The sequence below is a fragment of the Cuculus canorus genome, chromosome 1, assembly GCF_017976375.1.
Source record: "Cuculus canorus isolate bCucCan1 chromosome 1, bCucCan1.pri, whole genome shotgun sequence".
Taxonomy (NCBI): Eukaryota; Metazoa; Chordata; class Aves; order Cuculiformes; family Cuculidae; genus Cuculus; species Cuculus canorus.
Window position 1 is genome coordinate 193,172,265 of NC_071401.1, and position 25,963 is coordinate 193,198,227.

Consider the following 25,963-nt stretch of genomic DNA (forward strand, 5'->3'; position numbering starts at 1 on the left):
GTAGCCATCAATCTAGCTGGCTACTCTCCCCATAAAGGCAGCTGAGAAAGACCCCTCTAGAGGTCAATCGAGAGCTCCTCAAGTTTAGCCCCTGAGTTGATTTCACGACTTGAAAAGCTTCCCTGCGCTTCAGCAGAGATTACATACAGGGTTTTCATACAGAGGAGTTCGCTACACAGTGAATGCTGAGTGGGTAATTTCAGATATTTAAGAAATCCTTAATATTGAGATATTTAATTTACAAAGTTTAGTCATGATCCAGAAGTGCCATGTGTACTGATATGTATGCAAAGAGGTTTTTATATTATTATACAAACAAACCAAAATATATGGATTTAGGTCGTAGGTCACAGTCACAGTGCATTTTCTGCCATTTCAGCAGAACAAGACTCATTGCTGCCCTAAACAGCCAAGTGGACAGTCCTTAATATTTGGCAATCCAAGTGCAGCAGACATGGAAAAACTACACCTATGCTATTTTCTTCTCTAAACTTCATATGATCATGTCCTGGTAACAGACATGAGGTGAAATGCTTTACAAGCCTTCACTGCTGCAGGTGGGACTTGCTGGCCAATATAACCCAATCCAATTTAAACCCATTCTTATATTGTCCTAAATTCTGCCATGATCCCAAAAGTCACATGGATTAAGTTGGTGAAAAAACTTGCGTTTCGCTTCAATAGGAAAATGTTATCTTCACATCAGTCCTTAGATTGATAATTTTGAAGAAGATGCCTATCCCAGTTCTACTATTGTGTTAAATTCTATTACTGTTGTCAAAGAGCTAAATAGAATAACACTCATAAATAACCTCAAATTTGAATTTTACTCTGGAACCAAAGGCATTTCTTTTCAAGATGGTGGAAAACATTCTATACATATATTTAAGTAATTTCAAGTGGTTTGCAATTAAAATAATTATTTTTTTTAAAAAACTCAGTGTTTTATTAAGCCTCATGTTTGCTTCTGCTGATTCTGGAAAAAAATGTTCTCAGAAGTTTTAAAATTAAGTCTTTCCAAAATTGTAAATAATTTTTTAAACTGATATTGCACACCAGTACAATTTATATAAACAATCTCTTAAAATAAGTATTTCACTTACCAAACCCCAGATGGCACCAGGAGAGGTAGCTATAATTGTAGCTGCTCTGGGTGTATTGTACATTAAGGCCAACTCGCCAAAACTTCCTCGGTTATCGTAGGTTCCAACACACCTCCCAACGCCATCACATTTTACATAAATATCGTATGTACCTCTGTTAATAAAATATATAAATACAGTGAGTAGAATCCAGTCCTGGTCTTTGCTAAGCAGCCTCTCTCTACATTTTTTTACACCATGAATCCGAAAGGTAAAGTGTGTGAAATACATTTGCTTGTTTAAACAAGCAAGTTAAATTTGATATTGAACACCTCAATCACTTCCATAAATAATAAAAATACCTCCTTTTCAAAGGGAAGGATAGGATTATTATTTTTTGCATTAACTCAGTTTAAAGATAGACTGGATATACAGTGATGCATTGATGACCAGAACTTATTAAAACAATAAAATTAACTTAGTATCTGTTTCTTAGTTTCATTTAAACACACTGAATACAAACGTAACAAGTCTTTGAAAAAAATGACTATGATCACTGAAATAATAATACAAGTTATTTAACATTTACAATATTTTAAAGTATTTTAGAATGTAATAAATAGAGTAGACACCGGAAACAGAAGGAATGTGTATGAAAAACAACATAAGGTTATTAAAGATATGTATTTATATAATAAGAGTGTGGATTTCTTATCCCCATCATTAAGCTTTGGGAATGCAGTAAAATGTGGTATCTTGTAAAGCATGACATTGATGCCGAGACACCATTTTGTTCAGGGCTGAACTGCTGTATAGTATGTGGTAAGAAATCATGTTAATTCAATGCAAAAATCTGTGCAATGATTGCATTAATAAGGGACTTAGAGGTGATTCAGTGCACCTAAAAACTGCAAGACTGACAGAATACTGTTAAGTCCTTGCAGCTTTTTGGGTAAGATATGAAAGCCTCACAAAGCTCAAATACAATAACTCTTCCAGACACATTTCAATGATCTTCTGATTGAATAGTTCAGTTGAAAGGGGTGTACAATGATCATCCAGTCCAGCTGCCTGACCTCGTCAGGGCTGACCAAAAGTTAAAGCATGTTGATAAGGGCATTGTCCAAATGCCTCTTAAACACTGACAGGCTTGAGGCACTGAACTCTAGGAAGCCTGTTCCAGTGCTTGGACTATCCTCTCAGTAAATAAATGCTTCCTATTATCAAGTCTAAACCTCCTTCAGCGCAGTTTTGAACCATTCCCACGCATCCTGCCACTGGATCCCAGGGAGAAGAGATCAGCAACTCCCTCTCCACTTCTCCTCAAGAACCTGCAGAGAACAATGAAAGACCCTCCTTTTCTCCAAACTAGAAAAGGCGCACCTAATAGGTGCCTTTCAGCCCTGTCAACAGCTTTGTTGCCCTTCTCTGAAGGCATTCAAGGACCTTCACATCCTTCTTAAATTGTGGGACCCAAAACTGCACAGAGTACTCAAGGTGAAGCTGCACCAGTGCTAAACACAGCAGGATAACCATCTCTTTTGACTGGCTGGTTATACTGATCTACAATGATCTTTGCATCTCTTTTAGAATTGTAGCACAATATTCCTTTCAAACACTCTCGGTAATCACTGTGTTAGTCTAAAGGTACACATAGGAAAAGGTGTTTTGGGATAGCCCGTCTGGAGTCTGTGCCAAAAGACTTCTAAAAGATGCCGAAGTAAATGCTCTTCCTAGCTCACTGGAATGAACAGTAATCAACGTCTAGAATTTTACTTAATTACCTGCTTTTTCCATACAGATCTTCAAATGAAGAGTAGTGACTTAGCTACTTGAGGTCTAATAACATTCATGTGAATGAGAAAGTCTACAGATAATATTGAAATGCAGTAAGATTTAAAATATTGAACTGAAGCACTTTTCTCATTGTTTTATGTTAGATCTTGCCATGTTAAAAGAAAAAAAAAAACCCAGCTTTTGGGATCTAGCAATATATAAGGAGAACAGGAACGTATTTCTGTATGAAAAATTTGCTTCCTTTCAAAACCACTTGTACATAGCTCTGAAAGAGTTTTATTTGTTCATGTGTGTTCTTTTCTCTTTCTCCCATGCAGACATATGTAAGGGTTAAATACAAGTACACAGAAAAATAGATTTTTCTCAATGGACTTCTGCAGAATACTTTATGCTATAATAAGACACAGCAACTCACCTATCAATGACATAGAAGTTGTCGCCATCATCCCCTTGATCAATGACATGTTCCCCTCCTTCAACCAGCTTTTCAAACATCGCATCCAACACCTGAGACATCTGTTCCTATTTAAAAGAACACAAAGACAAGAAATCATCATCCATTTTTAAAAATTTTACTCTCCAAATTAACTGTTCAGCCTCCCAAATATACAGATAAAGCCGAGACATAAAAATGTTTGCGCTAACAGAAATGTGGAGATTGGTCTGAAAGACAGTTTTATTTAGTGTTCAGTGTTGGCTTTTTCTTCTTCTAGTGTGCAGAGCCCAGCTTCCTTTCTTGTCCCTTCCAATGATAACGTAGCTCTCATCTACAAATTGCTCATATTGCAAAAAATACACTCACCTGTTTTTTTCTTTAGAAATATTTTACAGCATTTAGTTTCAAAATGATTGTAAAGTATTTTGAAAATCTAAATTATGCAATGTCTGCAAAATGTTGGGACAGATCTAACTACAAAGGTTGAGTAAGAAAATACCGGACTCTCTGGGAAGTAGGAATTTACACAATGCTATAAAACTGTTAATTTGAACAGAATACAAATGTTTAGAGAGAAATGTTGACGGACTAACAAAATGTCAGCACCTGAATTATGAGAGTCTAATAAAAAACCCAAATCATTAATTACATAATTTGTCTTGTTTGGTGTAAATCTGCTAAAAAAACTTTACTATTCCCATAAAAACACTAGAGTGCAGCTCATTGTGGGTTATCAATATGAATCCTAAAATGGTAACTTAATAAACAAAACAAGTAAGAAAATGCAGAATGGTCCACATTTTATGGAGGAGCAGAGGTTCTATGTTATCCTCTAAATGCAAGCAATGCAAGAAAAGTATATTATATAGGCCCTGATCCCTGAAAATTAAAATACTCACAAGACAACTTGAAAAAAAGATTGAACTACAAAGACAGTTATTTGTGGTTCTGAAGGCATAAAGCACAGAGTTACAATCTTAATCCAGTGTGCTTCATCTCAGATTTCAGATTAGAACATTTTCAGTCTCATAATTGTGAATCAAGTTCACCAGAAGGTACAATTTTTCTGGTAGGTAAATCTATGACTTTCAGACAAGAGAGTAGAACTGAAAATACTATTTCCTTTAAAACACTTTTTAAACACTTGAAGTTATTTAATACATTTGAAAGCTCAACAACTGTCTGTTATCTGCTGAAGTATTACACGTATATTTTCACTTTCTAAATTAATTGCAACTTAAAGACAACTGGTCCCTTTCCCAAAGCTTCCTACGTAAAATTAAGATAGAGCAGACTACAATAACCAAACTAGGCATGTGTTCTTTGCTTTACCATGAGAATTACAAAACTTGCTTGGCAGCTCGCTGCTATGTGAATCCTCCTGACTCTCTGCCAAACTGAGACTCAATTTACTGGCTCCCTCCGTAGTTACTTTGAATGGATAAAGATGGGTAATTTCAGAATTAAAAGGCAGTTCTGTTATCATACACAAAATTAACTCTGGTATTTGGTAAAATGGTGCAGGCTGAGACCTCTTCTTTCTTAAAGCAGTTCTAGATTTAAACATACATATTGAATGAAAACAGGAAGAGTTTTCTAATAGCAGTGTTTATAAATAATATATATGTTTATATAAACACATAAATATAAATAATTATTTATATCATATATTATTATTTATATCAGTGGTTTTTATTACAGTGTTTGTAAATCTGCTATGTATAATTCTGTGGCAATCTGGTAACATATATTCTAAAGAATGATACGTCAAAAACATGATAAAATTTTTAACAGAAATACAATATGTAAGGAATCTGAAATATTATACATGCATATTGTGCAATCTTTGTGACTTCTGGTAAAATTTCATTACCTTAATACAGTTTGTTCAAATATTTTAACTAGTTAACAGTCATAGTCACATGCCCTTCATATTAAATGTTTCCTCAGTTCAGTATTTTGAAAGCTTTAATTAGTGGGAAAATGCACTACAAATACAAAGAATCAAACGTGAAGTTTAAATTATTTGACATTTGATTGTTAATTTAATGTTTATATACATATTCTGATTAATACATGTAATGGATTTTTTTTTCATTCTAAATTGTGAAGCATGTAAATACTTCAAAAAAGGAGCATTTTTGAGAAAATTTATGGGAACCTTGTGTTGTTGCCATGAAAGCACCCTTTGATCAGCATCCTTTGTGACAGAGAAAGTATTTTAACTTCTTAAAAGCAAGGAGGCTGAATGGGAAATGACATTTTCTGAAAGACACATTCTCAAGACAAGCTAAATTCATGTATCAAGATGTTGTTCTTATAAAGAGATTTTCTTCAAGTGTAGTTATTGCATTTCTGTCAAGAAGTCTTTCTAACAATTGAACTTTAATGACAAAGCATGATTTCACAAAATAATTTACTAGACAAGTGAATAAACACATGATAGTTACAGCCATCATTACAGTCTCAATCACCCTTGCTTTCAAGTGTGAATTTAACTACCAGGAAGCAGGAGAGCAAAGACGCATTCATTCCCTTACCAACATCAGCCTGCATGATATTTCCTCTGGTATCTCCTGAAGTGGAGATAATCTTCTTTTCTCTCTTACTCAGACCAAAATGATACCTACGCTGGTTTTGTACTAGCTTAAATGAACTCGGCTAATGAAGTTCTTTTGCATATTGAGATTGGTCAGAATCAGAGTCTATGAAAAGTACAAACTCAACAGGACCAGGGGATGGACTCCAGCACTGACATAGTATAGATTGGGTTGGTTTGCTCTTACACAACTGGTGTAACAACTTACGCAGCTGGTACAGTTTTGGCTTGTGCCAACTATCACTCCTCCTGACAAACCCTGGTCATGGTTTGGAGGAAGGTTTGAGCCCAAGGTTCCTCCCAGAAAAAGCAAAACCACCTGGTTAGTTGCTTGGTTTGGTGAGGTTAGGAGGAGAGAGTGGTATGAGTGTGTTTCGCTGTACATATGTATGTCATGCGGCATGGCATGGCCTCAGGAACAGAGAATCTCTGATATAACTTGTTGTTACCAATTACTGAACTGAATTAAAAGTGACAAGAATGGAAAATTTAAAAGGCAGGCAGGCAGTCTCTGCCTTTGGGCGTCCTTAATTTCCTGACAAACAAAATCTGTATTTCTAGTCAATCAAATGACATTTTCCCACTAATTAAAGCTTTCAAAATACTGAACTGAGGAAACATTTAATATGAAGGGCATGTGACTATGACTGTTAACTAGTTAAAAACAGTTAGCATGTATTCTTAGCTCTTTAGTCCCAAAACGTGTAAATTAACTCCACAGCCTCTCTGGGCAACCTGTTCTAGCATTTGACTACCCTCACAGTAAAAAAAGGCTTTTCTAGTCCTTAAACAGGGGGTGTTTTTTTGTATTTCAGTTTGTGTACGTTGTGCCTTATCCTGTCACAACATCACTTGAGAGCAAGTCTGGTCAATAGATTGGTGCCTCTATCAGTAGAAAGGCACTCTTGCCTCTTTAATCAACCCTTGAAATATGCTGTCAAGCTCCTGTTTATCCTGCCTGATGCTATGTGGTCCTTTTCACATCTTTCTGCAGTTCTTTCATCTGATGGCTCAGCACTGACCACAGCACATGTTCCTTCAGGAGAGACACCTGCCACTCCTAGTGACCAAGATGGTCACATCCTACCTCTGGATCCGGCTTGAAACCTCTAGGTATGCCATGGTTGGCTGGTTCAGCTGGTGCTGGGCAGCACTTCCAGTTCCACTTCAAATTCCCATCTACACAAACAATACCTCAACCGCAGCATCTCTGCTAGTTCGTTCTTTCTGCTGTGCTCTCTCTTGTCAACAGCAGTTACCCAGGTGCTCTTCAGTGACACTTCACTAGGAGTCTGATCCTCTCTGACAGTCTTCACATAACTACACTAAACACTACACCTGCAAAAAAAAGTGGTTTCCCCTTCTTCCCCTTTATCCCACGGTGGCCACATGAACCAATAGCATAAAAGCTGAACTTTCATGTCAAAAAATACACCTGGTAGCTATTATGGTGATGAACAGCACAACACCTAAGAAGAGGTTTTATGAATCACACTGTTATGAGTTAGTAACTACTTTTCTGTGCCTAAATTAACACTCAGATACAAGGTACCTTTACAAATCTAAACATGCATAAGTAAAAGTGTGTGTAAGCCTGATGTATTGCCATTTCATATCTGAAATATACAAAATCATGGGCATGTTTATAGTGTTACAAACAAAAGACACAGCATGAGATTAAAAAGAACAAAGCCCCAGACAGTAACGATAACTGGTTTACCAAGGAGTTTCCCCTGGAACAGTGTCTGATTCCATCGTTCTTGCCAAGTCAAGTAAAAAACTGCAAATAATCACTCACAGCTCTCCTAACACATACTTTGTATCACATAAAGCACTGACCTCCAGACACATGTTGCATTATTTGAAAATAGTATGTTAGACTCGATTTCTTTCAAGTCAACAAAACAAACACGGCAATTACATCTTAATGCAATTCCTTGGAAAAAAATCAGTTAGATAGTGGACATTGATTAATGAACATTAAAACAACATTTTATTTAGTACACATTTCACACAGATTAAAAATCCAGTCACTCATATATCCTTGCAAGAAAGCTGTTGACTCATTCAGGAGAGCTGGCAGACCATGAGATGTCCTTCCTAAATGCCAGCAGCTCTTTTAACTGCCAAACTACCAAGCAATTTGCTACCAATGTGCCAGGTACATGTCTTCTTAATATCAGTCTATAGATTTACTGTAAGTCACTTTGTAAAGGAAAAAGAACAAATTCCTCTATACTAAACTGAACCATTCTTAAACAACGGGACTTTCAAGAATCATCTGTGTTTAAATTGTCAATACAAATGTTTGTTGTCTGACAAAGTGCTATCTATTCAGAATCAATGAAGGCACTGTAGATTAAATGGAAAGTAGGGCACAATCATCACCCAAAGTTATGACAATGACAAATGTAAAAAGTAACTTTTGGAGTTGGGAAATTCCACCTAGTTGGAAGCAGTTAAGTCCTAAAAGTAGGATGATACATTAGGATCATATGTGCTTTGGGAATCCCGCTAAAGGAGGATAAGTGTGCTGCTGCAGCGCTTCCTGACAGGAAATCTCAGTTAATTTCCCTTTTACATCCAAGACAGCCTGCACAACCTAAGCAGGCATCAGATTGCCATGCACTTCAGTACAACAGTAGTAACTAGACTTGCCTATCTCATATGACTTGTAAAAATCATAATGTTCTGAGACACAATCATAAGATTATCACATGAAAAAAATGAATCCACAGTTCTACTATTACCCTTGGGTTCATAAACCACTTTATTCTTTACTCCTACAGCCATTATACTAAAATGAATGCAAGTTAAAACAGCATCTATTGGCCACCTTATCTTCACTTTCAGCAGTATGAAATATCAACAAATTAACGCTCAGCATGAAATTAAGAGGGTAAAGACGCAGGCAGAATACCAGAATAGGAAGAAAGAAAGAAACCCCAGAGAGATAGAAAAAGTTAAAAAAACATAAGCAGGGAAACCACACAAAGAAAATGAGCTCTTAATCAACAAGTCAGAACCTCAAAGAGGAAAAGAAAATTACAGAATTCATGTCTCAAGCTCTCTACATTTGTTTTTCAGAACAAAACCATGTACATATACTCCCCTGGAACTCTTGACATAAATGTTGGTAGTATTACTGATCCAATTCAAGATGTGTAGTTCCTTTGTGTAATACTCACTTGTAACCCAATCAAAAGGCATCTATTTCCTCACTGTCAAAGAATCTAATTTATATTTTGATTGTATAATCAATATTTCTGACCATTAATATTTTCATTGAGAATTCACCTTAATCTTCTTCCACGTAGTTATATGTTAAACTAGTATTCTGTCTCTCAAATATCAAGTACATGCCCATCAGTCAGTCTCAGTAAGACTTTTTATATTTTGTAAGTAGCCCCTCTGAGCAAGCTGGCTGCTGTTTGACTTTTTAGTAGTTTACTAAAAAATGAGCAGAAATAATTCAGAGTTGCAAACAGTTTCCAAAATTCTTAAGCTGAAAGCACCTCACACTGGGCAGTTCTTTTGCAGAACATCTTCAATAACTGATTTTAGGCAAGGCAGAGGGAATCCTTGTTTGCTAGATCTAACATAAGCATTACTTTTGCCTTAGGATAAAAATAGGGGGTTAAGTGCAGTATTATTTGTTTGGTAAACCCTTAGTTTGCAAAGAGCTTTGTGCCATCTAGGAGGGCAGAGTGTTAATATATTCAGGCATTCTGGGCTCTCTCTTCCATTTCACCAAAAGTTTTCAGAATTTGAAAGCACTATGAGACTCTTCTATTAGTAGCACTTTTCAAGGAATGCTTTGGCCCCAAGTACAAGAGTACAATTCATAAAACACAGTTGCAGTATGCTTTCTTTCATCTTCCTTTGGGTTAATCAATTCTAATTGATTAATAAATAGTTGTGCTTACAGTAATTCTCCAGGTGTGTGAGTGGCAACATGCCCAGAAATTGCTCTTGCATATTTGTCAAGAATATGTATAATTTATTACCTTTTAGAAAAGGGTCAAAACCTATTTGAAATATTCTCTACAAGCATTAGCAGGGCAAAGCTCTCCAAAATAAAACTTCCCTGAACGAGAATAGATGATCTAACACGGCTTTTGAATTTTTGCAAAAGAAAAGATTCAAACTTTAAGTGTCAGGGTGCGGCACAGCTTTGATAGTACCAGTTCCTTGAGCCACTCTGTTAACTCTGATAATCGGTTTATGCATGCATAGAGAGCAAGGAGCTTGGCACACATGGCAACCCTGCAAGAACAAAAATAATACTAGGATTTTCTGGTATGGCAGGTAATCGAGAAAAATAATAAATAATACTATGATTTAATAGGAAGAGGTTTTTCTGGGAAGAACAGGAGGAGATGCTTGAACAAATGGGTTAACCTAACATAGGTTAGATTAATAGTGTGGGAAGAGGAAAATGAACATCTGAATGTAACTTTCTCTCTTTTAATTCACCCATCCACACAGTTCTGCTCCTGGAATTTCTCTTGATTCTTTCCTGATCTGGTCCTCTATAAAGTAGCCAAAGAGCTCTGCAAAAACCTCTTTCCCTCATCTTGTTGCACATGCCTGTTTTAATCCATATTCTTCCAATAACTTTTTCAATGCTGTTATGCACTAGTGAAAACTGATATTGAGTGACAGCAACGAGACGGGAAGTGATTAAGCCCCTAGAAAGGTGAAAAAAATGCTAACATAGTGATTTTTTTAAAAGTACTTTTTATTTAAGGTAGTGAACTCAGGAATGCCTTGTTGAACTGACATTAGTTGACCAGTCACATCCTCATCAATCCACAAATTTAAAGAAAGTTTCAAGAAAATTCAAGTAACTTCTCAGACTTTAAGGAATTTATAAGATTTGGGCTCTAAGACAGAGTGCTGCTCAGGGAATCCTACCAGACCTGGTGTTCATTTATACTATGCTATATTTTCATCAGAGCCAATATGTGAAATACTGATATTTATAAATAATTCTCTGTAAGTTTACCTATCTGATATTCAAACACTGCTATCAGGTAAATGCATGCTCGAGACAGTGCTTGTATGTGTTTAGAAAGTCCTAAGTTGTCTCAAAGTCTGAAGGTTATCTTTTTCTCCTCTCTCTCATTTAATCTCACATTCAAATAGTTTTGCAGTTTTTCACTTTTATGTGAAGGCTCCTGTCTGTTCCAATGGACTCTTTAATTAAAATGCTGAGCAGTACTGTAAGTCACCTCCCAGCTACTGCAACTTCTGATATCCTTATCTTATCCTTCCATTCAAATTAAAACAGCGTGTTAGGGTGGGATAAAGCATCATGTACTGAATGCAGTTCTGATGGTGCCTTAGGAGGCGTTTTTATACAGTATTTGAGGGTGATGTCCTATCTAAGAATGGCGTTTGACACCTTGGTAAAAAGCCACCAGGGAAAAGCCATTAAGCACTTTACATTATCTCTTCCCCTCCAACTCACTGACCTCTGAAAAAATGTTTTTCATACACAGAACTATAGCAGAAGTAGGCTGAACTTCAACGCAAGGAAAAAAGCAGTAGGTGTTGGAGACGTTATCTATACGCAGCTTGACTTTTGTTCCAGAGATTTTTTAAGATATTATCTCTCTCCAACATGAAGGAGGTTTTTCGCTAATACACCAGAGAGCAACCTGCAGCAGTTGGCACCACACACACTTGTGCTGCAGGGTGGAGAGGCAGAGGTGAGGAAAAGAGCTGGGATAGGAACATTTAAATTACTGCAACTACAGTGGCAGAGCTCTTGAGTCACTGCCTAGCAGCAGAACAAAAAGGAGGAGTGGGAGAAGTTCCCAGGGGACTACGGATCTTCGCTCCACAGAAGAAGCAAACCAGACTGAAGGGTACATTTTAATACCCTTGCTATCTTCAGAGCTCAGTAGCTTTCCAATACCTTTTATGAATAAAGTTGTAATAAAAAACTAATTTATAAAAATTAACTTATTCAGGTTCTCAGAATGTAAGAATGTCTGTGAAGGGTATAATGAAGAAGGAAGTGTTCTTAGTCCTCTGGACAATCTGAGCAAAGAGAGCGTTCTGCAAAGCCGGGGGTCTGTGGCTCAGTGCACCTCAGAGCCTCTATGGGAACAGGTAGCCAGGGTCAGGGCTCAGTCTTTGTGCAGACAGAAGCAGAAGCTGGAAACCTGCAGCACAAATTAACCTGCGTTCCCTGTAACAGCACCTGACTTCCAGAGCTGCAGGCTGATCTTTCCATTAGCTCCCTCTTGAATAAAATTTAAGTTTTTTTGTTCTTATGCTTAAAACTCTCCATAATTATTTCCCTTTCCCCTGTGCTCTCTCCCCTGACAGCACTGAATCAATTCTCTTGAGAGAGCATTTGGTGTACTGTGAGTCATCCTCAGTATACATTTTTTGATTGATACACTTGCCTTTCCCTGAGAGGACCTTGTGCTTTTTTTGTAGCATTATCACCTTTGTCTGATCCAGATAGCTCACTCACTGCATTTAAGCTTTCTCAAAAGCCCATCATTGTTTGTATAGGCAATAAAAGGAAATTATCTAAAGAGTTTTTACAGTATCTATATTAGGTAAAATAAAAACGTAAAAACTTTGCTATTGCCTTTCCCTTTCCCCTTATTTTATAACTTGCTTGTTCCTTACATCTATAGCCAAACTGTAGGCTTTGGGGGTCATTTTAGGTTTTGAAGGAGCAGTCAGCACACTTTTGGGTGATAAAATGTAACCAGTATAAACAATTTCAAAATTCCAGATAGCTGATGAGTTTGCATCCTGAGCAACCTGATCTAGCTCAAGAAGTCCCTGTTCACTGCAGGGGGGTTGGACTAGATTTCCTTCACAGTCCCTTCTAATCCAAACCATTCTAGGATTCTATGATTACATACATCAACGTATAGCCAGAAGATCTAAAATAAGAAAATAAAAGAACAAAATACTTTACAATCATATTTATGCATGCATTCATATTAAGGTACTTCAAGACTATCGTTCATGGTGATGAATGAAAGATTCTCTAAATATGCCACATTGGTTATAAAAATGGCATTTTGGGAGTTCATGAAAAGGTCAAGAAAGCACATATAAAAGCTTGCAAAAGTCATACCTGTAAACTTCTGCTCAAGAGTTCAAGAGAATGTATTCTTAGCAGCACTCCTAAATGTTGTTCATTACAAAGACTCTCTTACCGGATCAAGGTTCTTAAAAAGAAGAATGTCCTTGCATGCCTCCTGCAGTCTGTTTCTTTGATCATCTGTTTTAGGGTGAATAATCTGAGGGATATAATAGAAAAACCCTTAAGTGGCTATCATATAATAGCACTAGCTGAAGGACTGAGCTAATTCATCTAAGCATTTTACACGGTATTTTGGCCATGGTTTGTAACAGTTTCATTTCAAAACCTTTAGAGTTTGAATAAATACTCAATGATAGCATTACAGCAATGATAACACCAGAGCATTAGCAAATGAAGCACCGCTGTATTGAAGATAACAAGACCTTTACATTTGTAGAACCCTGTTCATTTCTGCAAGCCATTCTGGATACTTTTATCTCAACTATTGCTACATATAGTTACTCTCTAATCATATTTGAAGCATTCACGTTTTATAAAAAGCACCACTGTTACATTTAGCCATGTGCCATGACTACTTCCCAAAGAACATTTGGTGAAATATTATCTGTTTTAAGTTTATATAGGAAGTTTCACAGAGCAAACAGCACACTTGACACTATGCCAGTGAAGTAGAGATTTACTAAATTATCAGTGTCTGGTTAATGTCAATATCAAGCAAGTTCTTCATTCAACCCATATGCTTAAAAAGGTATTTCAAAACTGTAATACTATAGGATAACCTTTCTGACAGCTTTACAAACCAGAAATTAGGTTGAATACAAACATTTAGACTTGTCTTAAAAGTCATACTTGCACTATTCCATATTAAAAGCTCAGTATATGCCTTTAAAAGGGTATCATAAGTAAAAGAAATTACAGATTTCTTTAGGTATTTCACTGCACATCTGAAAATCTTAGTGATTTTTAATTTACCTTTTCTTCTGCCTTATGTAAAATACTAGAATATTGAGAAAAGCACTGCAAGATTATGAAGACACCAAATAAGTACTTTGAGGAGCAGACACTCTCAGGGCAAATATAATTGCACAAAAGTGTTTCCTTAACAGACTATGTATCAAAGGTGCGGTACTTTAGAATAATGCTCCTACGTGAGTGACTATTACAGAGGATTTCTTAATGTTCCTTTAACATAAAAACTCCAGAGTTTATTAAAATATATTATAATAAAGATGATTTTGGAAAGGAATGCTGATTTTGGAAAGGAATGGTGATGCTGCTTACATTTAGTTAATGCCTGAGAAATGAAAAAGTATTTGACTGAAAGCATTAAATACCCTAGATTCTGTGTCGTCCTCTTCCTCATCTGGATTGTAAGTTTCTGCACAAACTGAAATAAAATAAAAAAAAAAGTATAATTTAATTCAAAGTACAATAATGTTTCACAAGATTTACAGGACAGAAAATGCATTGTGTGGCACCATAATAATACGCAGTAACATAACACACTCAAAGAATCACAGAAGGTACTGCTGACAGTGTCCATAGCAGGTCATCTCCAAACTGCTGGTGAAATGAAGCTCCACTTTTACCATTTTTCATAAGTGTTCTGAGTTTTAAGACCTCTAATATACTTATAAATTTCTCACCTAACCTGTTCTAAGTGATCTGACCTTACTATCAGATATATTTTTTTTTTCTGATGTCGAAACTAATTCCTGTTAGAATTCAAGCTATCCATACTGGATGCAGAGATCAGATCGTTTCCTTCATCTGTTCGAGGTAGTCTGGAGGGTAGGTGTGTGAGTTTTGGTTGGTTGGTTAATTTTGCATTGGTGGTTTGCTTTTGGGGTTTTTTTTTTGCATATTTGGCAAGGTTCCTCTCCTACCTGCCTTTTAAGGGTAAATAATCCTTGGTTTTCAATTTTTTCCTCACAAGTCACATTTTCCAGCTCTCTTACTACCATCATTGCTATTATCTGAACTCCCTACAATTAGCTCTATCTTTACTGAAGTATGATGCTCAAAACTGGATGCAGTATTTGAGCAGAGCAGAGTACTGAGTACAACAGATGAAGTACTTCCATACGTTTTGCAGGCTATGCATCTTTTTCACCCATCCATATCTTTTTCACAACAGCTTGATTATTTTATTCATGTAATATTCATGACTTACGTATCTCTTTCAAAATCCATTGCTGTTATAACCAGCTGTCCTGTGTCTTGTATATGGCTATTCTGCCTAAGTACCATGTGCTTACACCTATTAAAGCCATTTCTCCAATGCATCAAGGTCATTTTCCATTCTAATCCTGTTCTCTGGCATTATTCCAGTCCATTCTCAACTTTGTGACAACTGCAAATTTAATAAGCATACCCTCTCATACATAATCCAGATTATTACTGAAAAAAACAGAACAGTGTGTAAAATGAACTCTTGTGGAATATATACACAGCAGTGAAACAGTAGTAGCCTATCTAATCAGTTTTGCAGCAATATCCCATGCAACTTATGCTAAAATACTGCTTGATGTTCCCTAGTTTGTTTATAGGGGAGTCTTGCGAGACAGCATTCAGAAGTTTCTTAAAGTGAAAACATAGAACATCCGCTCCTTTCCTTTTAGCTATAAGTTTTAATCTCTTATTACAGGTTATTATATAGTTCCAGGAAACCCAGGCTGATTGCTGTTGGTTGCTCTTCCCCAGGTACAAAAATTGTCTGTAATATCTCTAGGAACAAAAATGATCTGTAAATCTGTGACAAGCCTGTTCCCTCTATAGCTCCCCCACCCTTTTAAGGATCAAGTTTTCTATTTTTCTGGTTTTTCCACACTCATTTTTCTTCTTCAGATTCTCAGTGGTAATTGCTAACAGGGTGGAGAGTGATTTAGGCAATTGTCCCAGTTTCCAAGTATAATATGTCAGGCACAGCTAACCTGGGAACACCTAACACATTAACTGCTCCCTGATTTGTCCTTTCTCTATTCTAGGCTGAATTTTCCATATGCTTTAATACCACTAGTGAAGACTGACATGCTTCTGTTGACCAGAAGAGCAACACTTTCCTGGAACATGCTCTTGCCAGAAATACATTTCCAGAACAATTTTTGTTACTCCTCATGTTTCTTTCTTGTACATAGTCTTTTCTTATTCACATCTTTTTGGCCTTGGTTGCTTTGATTATTTTTATTCTCTACATCTCTTGCTACCCTATTGTACTTGTTCTGAATAATTGAAACTCAGTTTAATTTTCTACATGGTTCCTTCTTGTGCTTGATATAAATAAGGTGTTTATATTTTAGACAGATTTCTTTTACTATGCTCTTTGTCTTTGTCCTGGGCTGTCTCAATTTGCATTTTCACTCTTTTTCCTTTGAGGAGCAATTGATTCCTTTAATTTCTTTTCTTCAGACTCCTTTCCAAAGATATTATGCCCATCGTTCTCTCGTATCCCCTTGAAATCTATTATTCTGGTTCTTTTACTCAACTTCTTTCCCTTTCTGTGAGCTTTATCTTCCCAGGTTAATTCTCACTCAAGCTGCCTTTTCTCTCCCTATTCCTGAACAGCTTCTCCCCTGGAGCGGGTATCAAATAGCATAGCTTCCCCTTTGATTGCCTTTTCCCACCATCTCATAATCTGGTCATAAGTGCAAAACGCGTTGGGCAATTGGTACTCTCAGAGGAGTACCAATTTTGTTGGTTTTTAACAGATGACTGATTAGTTAAAATCTCCCATCATCACCATCCTCTCTACTCTGCTAATAAAAACCCTCATCTACCTGATCTCTTTGGTGGGCTGTGCAATGCCTGCCTAACGATGGAGCCCATGAGCTTTTCCCCTTTTTATAATGACACATGGACCATCCAACTCCCTCTACAGCTGGGTCACAGCACAAGTGTCTGAACTCAATATAAAACACAATCAGCCTTTTTGTCCTCCCTGACCACTTTACAGAGCCTGTCTTCTCCATCTCCTCCCACTGGCTAGTGTCGGGGATGTTGCTGGCCGCCCCCAAAGCTGCCCCCAAAGCCTCCCCCATCTCCTGGCTGAACCAGCCCTGGTCCCGTATCCTCTCCTCACAGGACAAGAGCTTCAGTACCACCTTCTCTGTGGCTTTCTCTGAACCCACCCCAGATTGTCAATGTTTATATGTATTGCATACAATCTTTACCTCTCTATATACTGTACGTCTCCATCATCACCATCCTCTCTACTCTGCTAATAAAAACCCTCATCTACCTGATCTCTTTGGTGGGCTGTGCAATGCCTGCCTAACGATGGAGCCCATGAGCTTTTCCCCTTTTTATAATGACACATGGACCATCCAACTCCCTCTACAGCTGGGTCACAGCACAAGTGTCTGAACTCAATATAAAACACAATCAGCCTTTTTGTCCTCCCACTGCATCTTTCCTATGCTCAGTCACACTGTCACTCATGAATTAAGATTTCAAGTCCTCTTGTTTATTCCTCATATTTCCTATATTTTTATACAAACAACTTCTAAAGTAGTGACCAGGTAGACCCACTGAACTCCATATTCCTGCACCCAATGAAGATGGTTTTATTGCAAAGGGCATCATTGCACATATTATGCAGAGTCCCAAAGGAAGTCTTGTTCCTCGCTGTATCAGGCACCCAGCAAACACTAAAATATCAACTTTATAAAACTTGGCATCTTCAAAAACTGAAATAAATTTGACACGGGTCCCTCTGGAACTGAGTGAAATATTCCTACCAAGTTTACTAGGAACTGGACTTGGTCCCAAACAATTACAAATGTCCACAAAAGGAAGTCTGAAATCTGTTGAACGAGTATAATATATTTTACCTCTATATAAACAGTGTTCCTACCAACTGTTTTATGATACTAGAGTTATTTCAATCTTGTCTGAAATAAACTTCAGGGGATCTTATTTAAATAGCAACAATAATAACATGCCAAGTAAGCACCATAACCCATCTTAATGTAAATCACTGATTTGCTTCAGGCTAATATCAGCGTCTGTGCCTCAGAGCACATGTGGGTACATGGGAGTCAACAAACCTGTATCACAGTACAGTGTGCTGATGGGTGTAGAGTTGGTCTCAGTCTGAGGTACAGTGACATCCTGATCTTACTTAAAATAAAACCTCTACATGAAAAAAATTATTAAAAAAGAGGAATTTAATTTAATAGCTGTGATGTTGTTAACACAATCAACAGGTCTCAGAGACCCTGGCTGAACATTTTAACAGTCTGCCAGACTGCACAAAAGAACCTGAATTTAGCCTCTTCCATGCCCATCCTGAACTGACTTGTCAGTGCCTTTCACATAGCCTGAAGCAGGATCAGTCCAGAAAGAATGTTCCTGAGCTCTTCTCTCAACTGGAGTCTCTTCTCTAGTGTGACTCTTCTCTGCTAGAAGCTCATTTCAGTCAGACTCATTAACTGTTACCACCAGGTACCTTCATTAAATCTTTTTTATCACTTATTATGGACAATATATTAATGACTGCAGTTTCTCCTGGCTACCGTCGATCTGTCAGATTTTTTAAAGTGTTTATTCTTATTATCTGTGATGAGAAACTTACTCTTCTGCTTAAAATACTGTACTTATTTTGCCTTGGTGTATCTTTTTGCTATAATCACAGATGGCTGCATCTTGCATTTGGGTCACAACTTAAATATTATACCAATGCTGTGGCTCTGTGTTTTAAATATGGAATTTAATTTCCTTCATTGCTGATTTCAGTAGGCTGTCTTACTGACTTTATAGTCTAGTAACACACTAACTTCTGAGTGCACGGCAGTAGATATCTCATGGAAAGACCTGATATATTTTATTTCTGTACTTGAAATATGGTTTCTGTCATTACTACGGTCCACTGAATTTCATTACATGAACACTGGTGGTTTGGAAGATAAGATCATGAGATCCTATAATCTAAAACTATGTAAGATGCCTCTTCTGTAGACATCCACATCTGCAGATGTCATCTGGATTCCAGTTACAGTCAATGGAGAGAAACCAGCACATTTACACAGTGATTCATCTGTCCTGTACTACATGTCCCAATTAAAATGAGATTAATTTAAAATGTGACTAATTATCTGGTCACTAATTGATCCTATCCCTCTTGAGATGAGTCCTGTTAGTTATAACAAGCTGCAAGACTGGTTTCCCCACTTCCCCATTTAGCCCATATTTCTTGGAAAACAGATAAATTCCTCTTTTGATGACAGGTTGCCCATGGAATAGCACACCTTCTTTATTTTTCATTTATTCCAGGGAGACGGTCTGTGGTCCACATCTCTTCTGTCTAAGGCTTCACTGGCACCATAGACATTAATTACTCTGAACAATTCCACTGCTGGTGGCTCCAGCACTCACGGTGTTTAGTATTTTATTTTTCTACCCCTTCAGTTCATTCCGCACTCCCAGTGGCATACACTGCATGGTGACTTTATCATGCTCAAATGCCCTGCCACATTTTGCTGCGTGTCACTGCTGAATGCAGTACGTACTTCATTACTCAAGACACAGTCCTAATACCGTTCTTAAGGACCTATTTAATCCCATGCATAATTACAGCATTTAAAAAAGGTAATAAAAACATTGTACATATTTCTCCATTTTGCTAAGCTCAACCAAGTGAAACATTTTTTATTTAGTTTTTTCAACCGAGAGTTATAATCTCCCAAGACGGACACAAACGAAAATAAGCCCAAATACATCAATGCAAAGTATTTGTAGGAAAAATCTGAACTGTCAAAAGGCAGTGCATTATTAAAATGCACATGTACTGAAAACTGTATACAACTCTAGATGGATTGTTTTGTCAGGAAGAAGAGATAGGTTTTTGTATTTTCTAACTCATCACTCCAAGTAAAGTAAATTTCCTGTTTTTCAGCTAGCAAATATGTTTTCAATTCAAACCCAGAAATAGTCACTTCAGCCGTGAATGAATTCTAAAATGGAAATTAACTTACTTAGTAACTGTAAGAGCTCAAGAAGTGTTAGCTGTGTCCCTTAACGTATCAGGAAATAAGAAGCTATCAATAAGGAATGAAAATTCTTATATAATCATAAAATAATGTATTACATTCAACACATGGCAGGAAAAACTGTAACAAGAGCCTGTAACAAGAGGTGGAATGACAGGTGTCAGGGGTCAGGCGTTAGGGAGGATACTTCTCTAAAACACCATATAGGTAATAAAGGGTCCACTGGGAAGGTGACGCAAGCAGCAGCCCAGCTGAAGTGCTTTTACACTAACACACGAAGCTTGAGCAACAAGCAGGAGGAGCTGGAAGCTACCATGCTACTAGAAAGCTATGATCTAGTTGCCATCACAGAAACGTGGTGGGATGAATCCCGTGACTGGGATTTCATAAGTAGTTTTCATTTAAACAAAAGCAACCCTGTGTGATGGTAGCAATAAGAAATAACTGGTCATGGTCTTTGAAGTTCACAGCTATCAAGTCTCATATTATTGCTAGACATGGTTTTGACTGGATCACATGGAAGACAAGATTGAAGAGCTGTAAGTAAACATAAGCACTGGAGAACAACCCAGAGAAACGAGATCAACTCTCTCCTCTATCTGAGCACACAATGAGATGAGATAAAATTTATCTGGTTCCACATATGACATAATAAGGCAAATACCAACTGGCTCTGTTGCTGAGATCCACCATTTGTGCAAAAGCCTGAGTGTTGCAAGGAGTTAAGGTTGCTATAAATAGAAGCTAATTTGGAATGAAGCATGATCGCTGGGCTATCAGTTCCCATGATACCGTCAAAAAGAAGGCATCTGTGAAATGCCTACACCTGGTAGGGTCACTAAACTGAAACTTAATCACAGCATAATTAGGTGAATTAATAAACAGAATGCCTGATACCTTGCAATTCCGTGTTATTATTATATTAGATATGGAACATTTGCATTACAAATGCTGTCCAAAGGGGAATAAAAGTATGTATGCTCAGAAGAAAGGTCTGGCAATCACAGAGACATAACTATTCTTGAGATTTCCTCACACGCAACAAACCAAAAATTTAAGATTTCCCCCTCAAATCTACCAGATTTATGGGGTAATGACTTTTGAGTGGTCCACTATCTAACACAAATCACTAAGTGCTCAGGATACCATTCTAAAAACCCAAAGCTGCATAAAATCCAGGCAGCTCATTTCCTCTTAATTATCGGGAAGCTGGCTTTCAGTTCATTAAGCAGGGACTGACTGAATTGGAGTCTTGGAAGCACTGCCAAGACAGTCTGTTTCAAGATCGGTTCCTCACGAAGGACAGTTATCTGCTCTTGCTTTCATCGTACAGGCTGAAATTCTGCAAAGACTGCCTGACGGTCATGAACACAAACCAAACACTGGGTTTGTGCTCAGCTATGCAGTCCAAAAGCAAAACCTTTTACAGGATTGGAAGACCTTGCTCAGCCTGCACTACATGCTTGTGAGAAATCAAACACTCACACAATCAACTTGTCTACAGTATCTTCTCTTGTCCATCTGCTACTAATGTTATTTCTAATTAGTTACACTTCAAGATATTTCCTCCAGCACTTCTAAATAACATCAATTGCCTAATATAATATGTAGCATCTTGAAAAAGGTTCGTGCCAACAGTGAGTCATATAAACTCCCAAGGATTCTCTGTTCAAAAGTCCGCATTGAGTTTATTCATATTTCACCAATCCTCACACTGAAGCTGGAATTTCATCAAGGTTGTACAGAACACTATGGAAACCCATTTGAAGAAACATGATGGCCCACACCAGATGTTTTTTGATAACTTTATCCCAGTTGAGTTTTTCATGTTTGGCCACTACTGTGCAAGTTCCTTAACATTATTTGGTATGTAGCAGTGAAAATTACAATGTATTAGACCACAGTACCTTCCTGTACTCCAGGTCAGAGCACTCTGCATGACAGCTAGCGCACTCACTAGGTCAAAGATATACACTCTTCCCTAAAATCATAGAGATTTGAATCACTGAATAGACTCATCCACAGAAACAGTATGTTTGAACTTTACCACAAGTAGCTGAAAAGACTTTCCTATTTTTAAATACAGAAGAAGAAAAGGGCTTTAATAGAATTTCCCTAAGGACTTATATAGTACTTAGTCCTCTTTCTAGTTCTATTTCAGTTCTTTCTATAACCACAGAATCATTAAAGTTGGAAGAAGACCTCTAATATCATCAAGTCCAACCATCATCCAAACACCCACTGTGCCTACTAAACCATGTCCAGAAGTGCCATATTTTTTTATCGTCTCCAGGGATGGTGACTCCATCACTTCCCTGGGCAGCCTGTCCCAATGCTTGACAACCCTTTTGGTGAAGTAATTTTTCCTAATATCCAATTTAAACCTCCCCTGACACTACCTGAGGCCATTTCCTCTCATCTTATTGCCTGTCAGTTGGGAGAAGAGACCAACACCCACTTGACCACAACCTTCTTTCAAGTAGTTGTAGAGAGCGATAGGGAGTCCCCTCAGCCTCTTTTTCTCCAGGCTAAACAACCCCAATCCCCTCAGCTTCTACTCATAAGAGTTGTTTTCCAAATCCTTCACCAGCTTCGTTGCCCTTCTCTGGACATGCTCCAGCAACTCCATGTCCTACTTGTACTGAGAGGCCCAGCACTGAACATGGTATTTGATGTAATAAATAACTCTGTAATTTGTCAAGATGGAGCTAAAAAAACCCAAACAAACAAGGCTTCTGGCCAATGGTAGGAGACAGTTTTGCTTGGTTTCTCAGGAACTGCTTGACTTCATCTGTCTGACTAGTGAAAACCAGCACAAACACACATTACAGTGTCCAGAACACTGTAGGTAGTTACTAAACAGCAAAATCATTACAAAACTGAGATACATTTCCACTAGAAGAATTTGCCAGTATACACCATGTACTGTGCTAGTACACCACGCACTGTGCTACTTACACTATAAGCTTTCCCAATATAGCATATGGAGAAGCATAACATATAGAAACACACTGTACTCTGATGTTTACTTTTGTAACCTTCTGTTCCCATTCTCATAAATGTCCAACCAGTTCACAATGCTACAGTGCATTATTTGGGACATATCTGAATTATATATAAATATTTGACAAATTCTGAGCAGACGCAGAGCTCTTTGCATACATTTCAACTTTATATTTGCTAATAGTACAGGATAAAACCAGAACTGCATCCAGCTCCTCTCTTAGTACTTCACAGCCACCAACTACAGTTTTTTTACTTATTGAAAAATCAGCATCAGGAAGATCTCAGAGAATGTACATTATCTTCCCAACAGAGAACTCATCCCTTACATAGAAAGTGAGCAAATATAAATTACAGCTATCAAGAAAACATATTCTGAACATGGCAACCTAATATTTTTGCCTGTTTTCTTTCTGCTTTATACAGATTTAATATTATTTTACATCAAAATATTTTTCAGGATTCTAAATCTATTTCAAATAAGAAACAGTTTTGAATTCTGATTTGCTACAAACATTTTAAAAATTGAACCTACAGCTGTTCATCCCCAGAACCTGAATCCTGAGACCTACATATTTGCATTTTTAAACTCATACCATGGTAGTACAGATTAAGGAAAGGATATACAGTCCAGTAAACCACAGCAGCAGCTTGTTTTCACCCAAAATGAAGTATCTCTCCAGTCTGACAGTGTTTGTAATTTATACTGTACCTCATGTCAGGTTTCATATAATAGAAAAAAATCCGATAGAATAGTTGCTGCTGATTTTTATGAAACTATGTAAACTTCAACAAGAAACTATTTAGACGAGTTCTAACACATTGCTATGCGATCTCCCTGTCTGTATCTCAACCCACAAACCTTTCATTGCATTTTCTCTCCTGCTGTCCAGTTGAGGAAGTGGAGTGATAAGAGTGGCTTAGTGGGCAACTGGCACCCAGTCAAAGTCAACCCACCACAATAAGGTAAGTAAGGACATATGGAAGAAGACGTGAAAAAAACCTGTTCTCCAAGGCATTCTAACATACTGGAGAAGGAGGGGGAGCGCCTAGGCTGTGTAAAAGAGCACTTGGAAAAGTAGAGTAGAACAAAAAAAAAGCATAAGACACATAGAACTCAGGAGGGCAAAATGAATGGCAGAACTTGGGTCTGAAAGTAGGTCACCAGGTAAAACAGCCAAGAACCATCCTGGTTTAATGGCACTGGGGCAAGGAGTGGGGAAAGGAGAGGGACTAGTGTTACCGATCTGCAGAGTTACAAAGGCTAATGAAACAAAAAGGAAGCGGTTATTTTATGGAACCGCGTATTTATGGCTATTTTATATGCTGGTGTTTCAAAGACTAACACAAAGAGGAAGGATGTAGCAAGGGAAAGAAAAAGGTTAGGAGTGACACACAAAGAAAATAATCACTGATGAAAAGATATGTAAAGATATAAAAGGATTTAAGAAAACAAAAGAAAATATAGATTAAGGGCAGACAAGAGAAGGTGACCCCCAAGCCAAAGACTCATGCAAAGAGTGACTGTAGGGAGGTTAGGGACAAAAAACTACTGGCTCTGACAAGCCTGTCTCAGTGTCCTGCCAGCGGGCTGAACTGATTTGACCAAGACAAGGTGAAAAACCTGCCAATAACAATATCATCAATCATCCAGAAAAGTAAGGAAGGTACAGATAGTACTAGAGCTAGAATACTCCTAGGAACCTTTGGAATGTCATCTAGTTAAGACATAATTACAAGAGTTCCTCAGAGGCACATGTCAAAACTAAGACTCCCATGTATAGGGTAGACTTTGTTTGGGCAGCTAAGGAAATGCAAAATTCAGTCTCAACAGGTTTCACAGAAAAGCCTGAATACATATGAGATTCAGAATAGCAAGCTGAAGACAGGCACCTAAAAAAGAAGCAGAATCAGCCTTTTAAAAGAATGGTTGCTATAGCAAATTTACTTTTGCTTTTCAGGAAGGAAGGAAGGAAGCTTGAACCCATGCTTCTCTGTTTTCCAGAAATGTGCCCTACATACTACATTTCAAAATACTCTGTAATAAGATGCTCTTCATTCCTCCTGAGCCTGGGCTGTTTAGCAAAATGAAATGCAGCAATAAGCTAAAGGAGCATATATCTTGGAATTTTAGCGTGCTGATTTTAGCTATGTTGGCTCCAGCAGAACGGGTAAGTCATGCTCACATAATCCTCTATATAAGAAATATGATAAACCAAATTTACTGAACAGGTTCCAGATAAAACAGGAAGGCAGGTAGACAAAAAACATTATGGAAAATATTTCTGCCAAGTTTTGAAAAGGTTGATTTTGAACATCTGGTTTCTCAACAATTCCAGAAAATCCATCTAAGATTTTTTTGCTGACAGGATTTTCTTTAGATAGCCAAAGGAAGTTTAGAAGACAAATCATAACTATGAGATAATATATGCTGTTTTACTTTTTCACTATCAAAATATAAACTGCTGTTATGAAATAATACTTGTACTACATACTAAGGTAAGAAAGTAAGCACACAACATAGCAACCACTACATGTTCACCCACATATGTAATAGTGTAGACAATTATACCAAGCCAAAAGATTGACTACAAATCATTTTCCTTCCAAGAATTGGGTCTGTAATCATCCTGATAACACCAATTACCACCTTTATATTCCCTAATAATGCAAGTATTCCATAACTGTGTGACATTCAGAACAGGAAAGAAGGCATCAAGGTCTCACGGCACTAGTTTACCTTTTCCTAAAAGAAAAAATAACAACATCAAACCTCCTCTGATTCAGCTAATAAGCTGCCACTACTTGGAACTAATATTTCTCAGAAAGTCCTTAGCCAAAGGTAAATACAGACAGCGTACTTTGATAACTGAAAAATCACATCTTTACTCCCAGGTTTTTTTCATCCTCCACCCCTCACACACATACACGTTTGGTACCATTATGAATGAAACACTACTGTATTCAAGAGATTAAGTG

The 25,963-nt window shown here is 37.4% G+C and overlaps 1 protein-coding gene across 1 annotated transcript in view; it reads right to left on the reverse strand.

Annotated features, from left to right (window-relative positions):
• The window catches only part of PRKAR2B (protein kinase cAMP-dependent type II regulatory subunit beta), a 94,347-nt gene that overhangs the window by 10,377 nt on the left and 58,007 nt on the right, over positions 1 to 25,963 (reverse strand). The window contains exons 3-6 of the mRNA XM_054050221.1: positions 14,330 to 14,382; positions 13,108 to 13,191; positions 3,295 to 3,401; positions 1,104 to 1,257 (exon numbers count right to left, since the gene is read on the reverse strand). Of these exons, the coding sequence (XP_053906196.1) occupies positions 1,104 to 1,257; positions 3,295 to 3,401; positions 13,108 to 13,191; positions 14,330 to 14,382 (398 nt within the window). The remainder of the gene's footprint in view (positions 1 to 1,103; positions 1,258 to 3,294; positions 3,402 to 13,107; positions 13,192 to 14,329; positions 14,383 to 25,963) is intronic.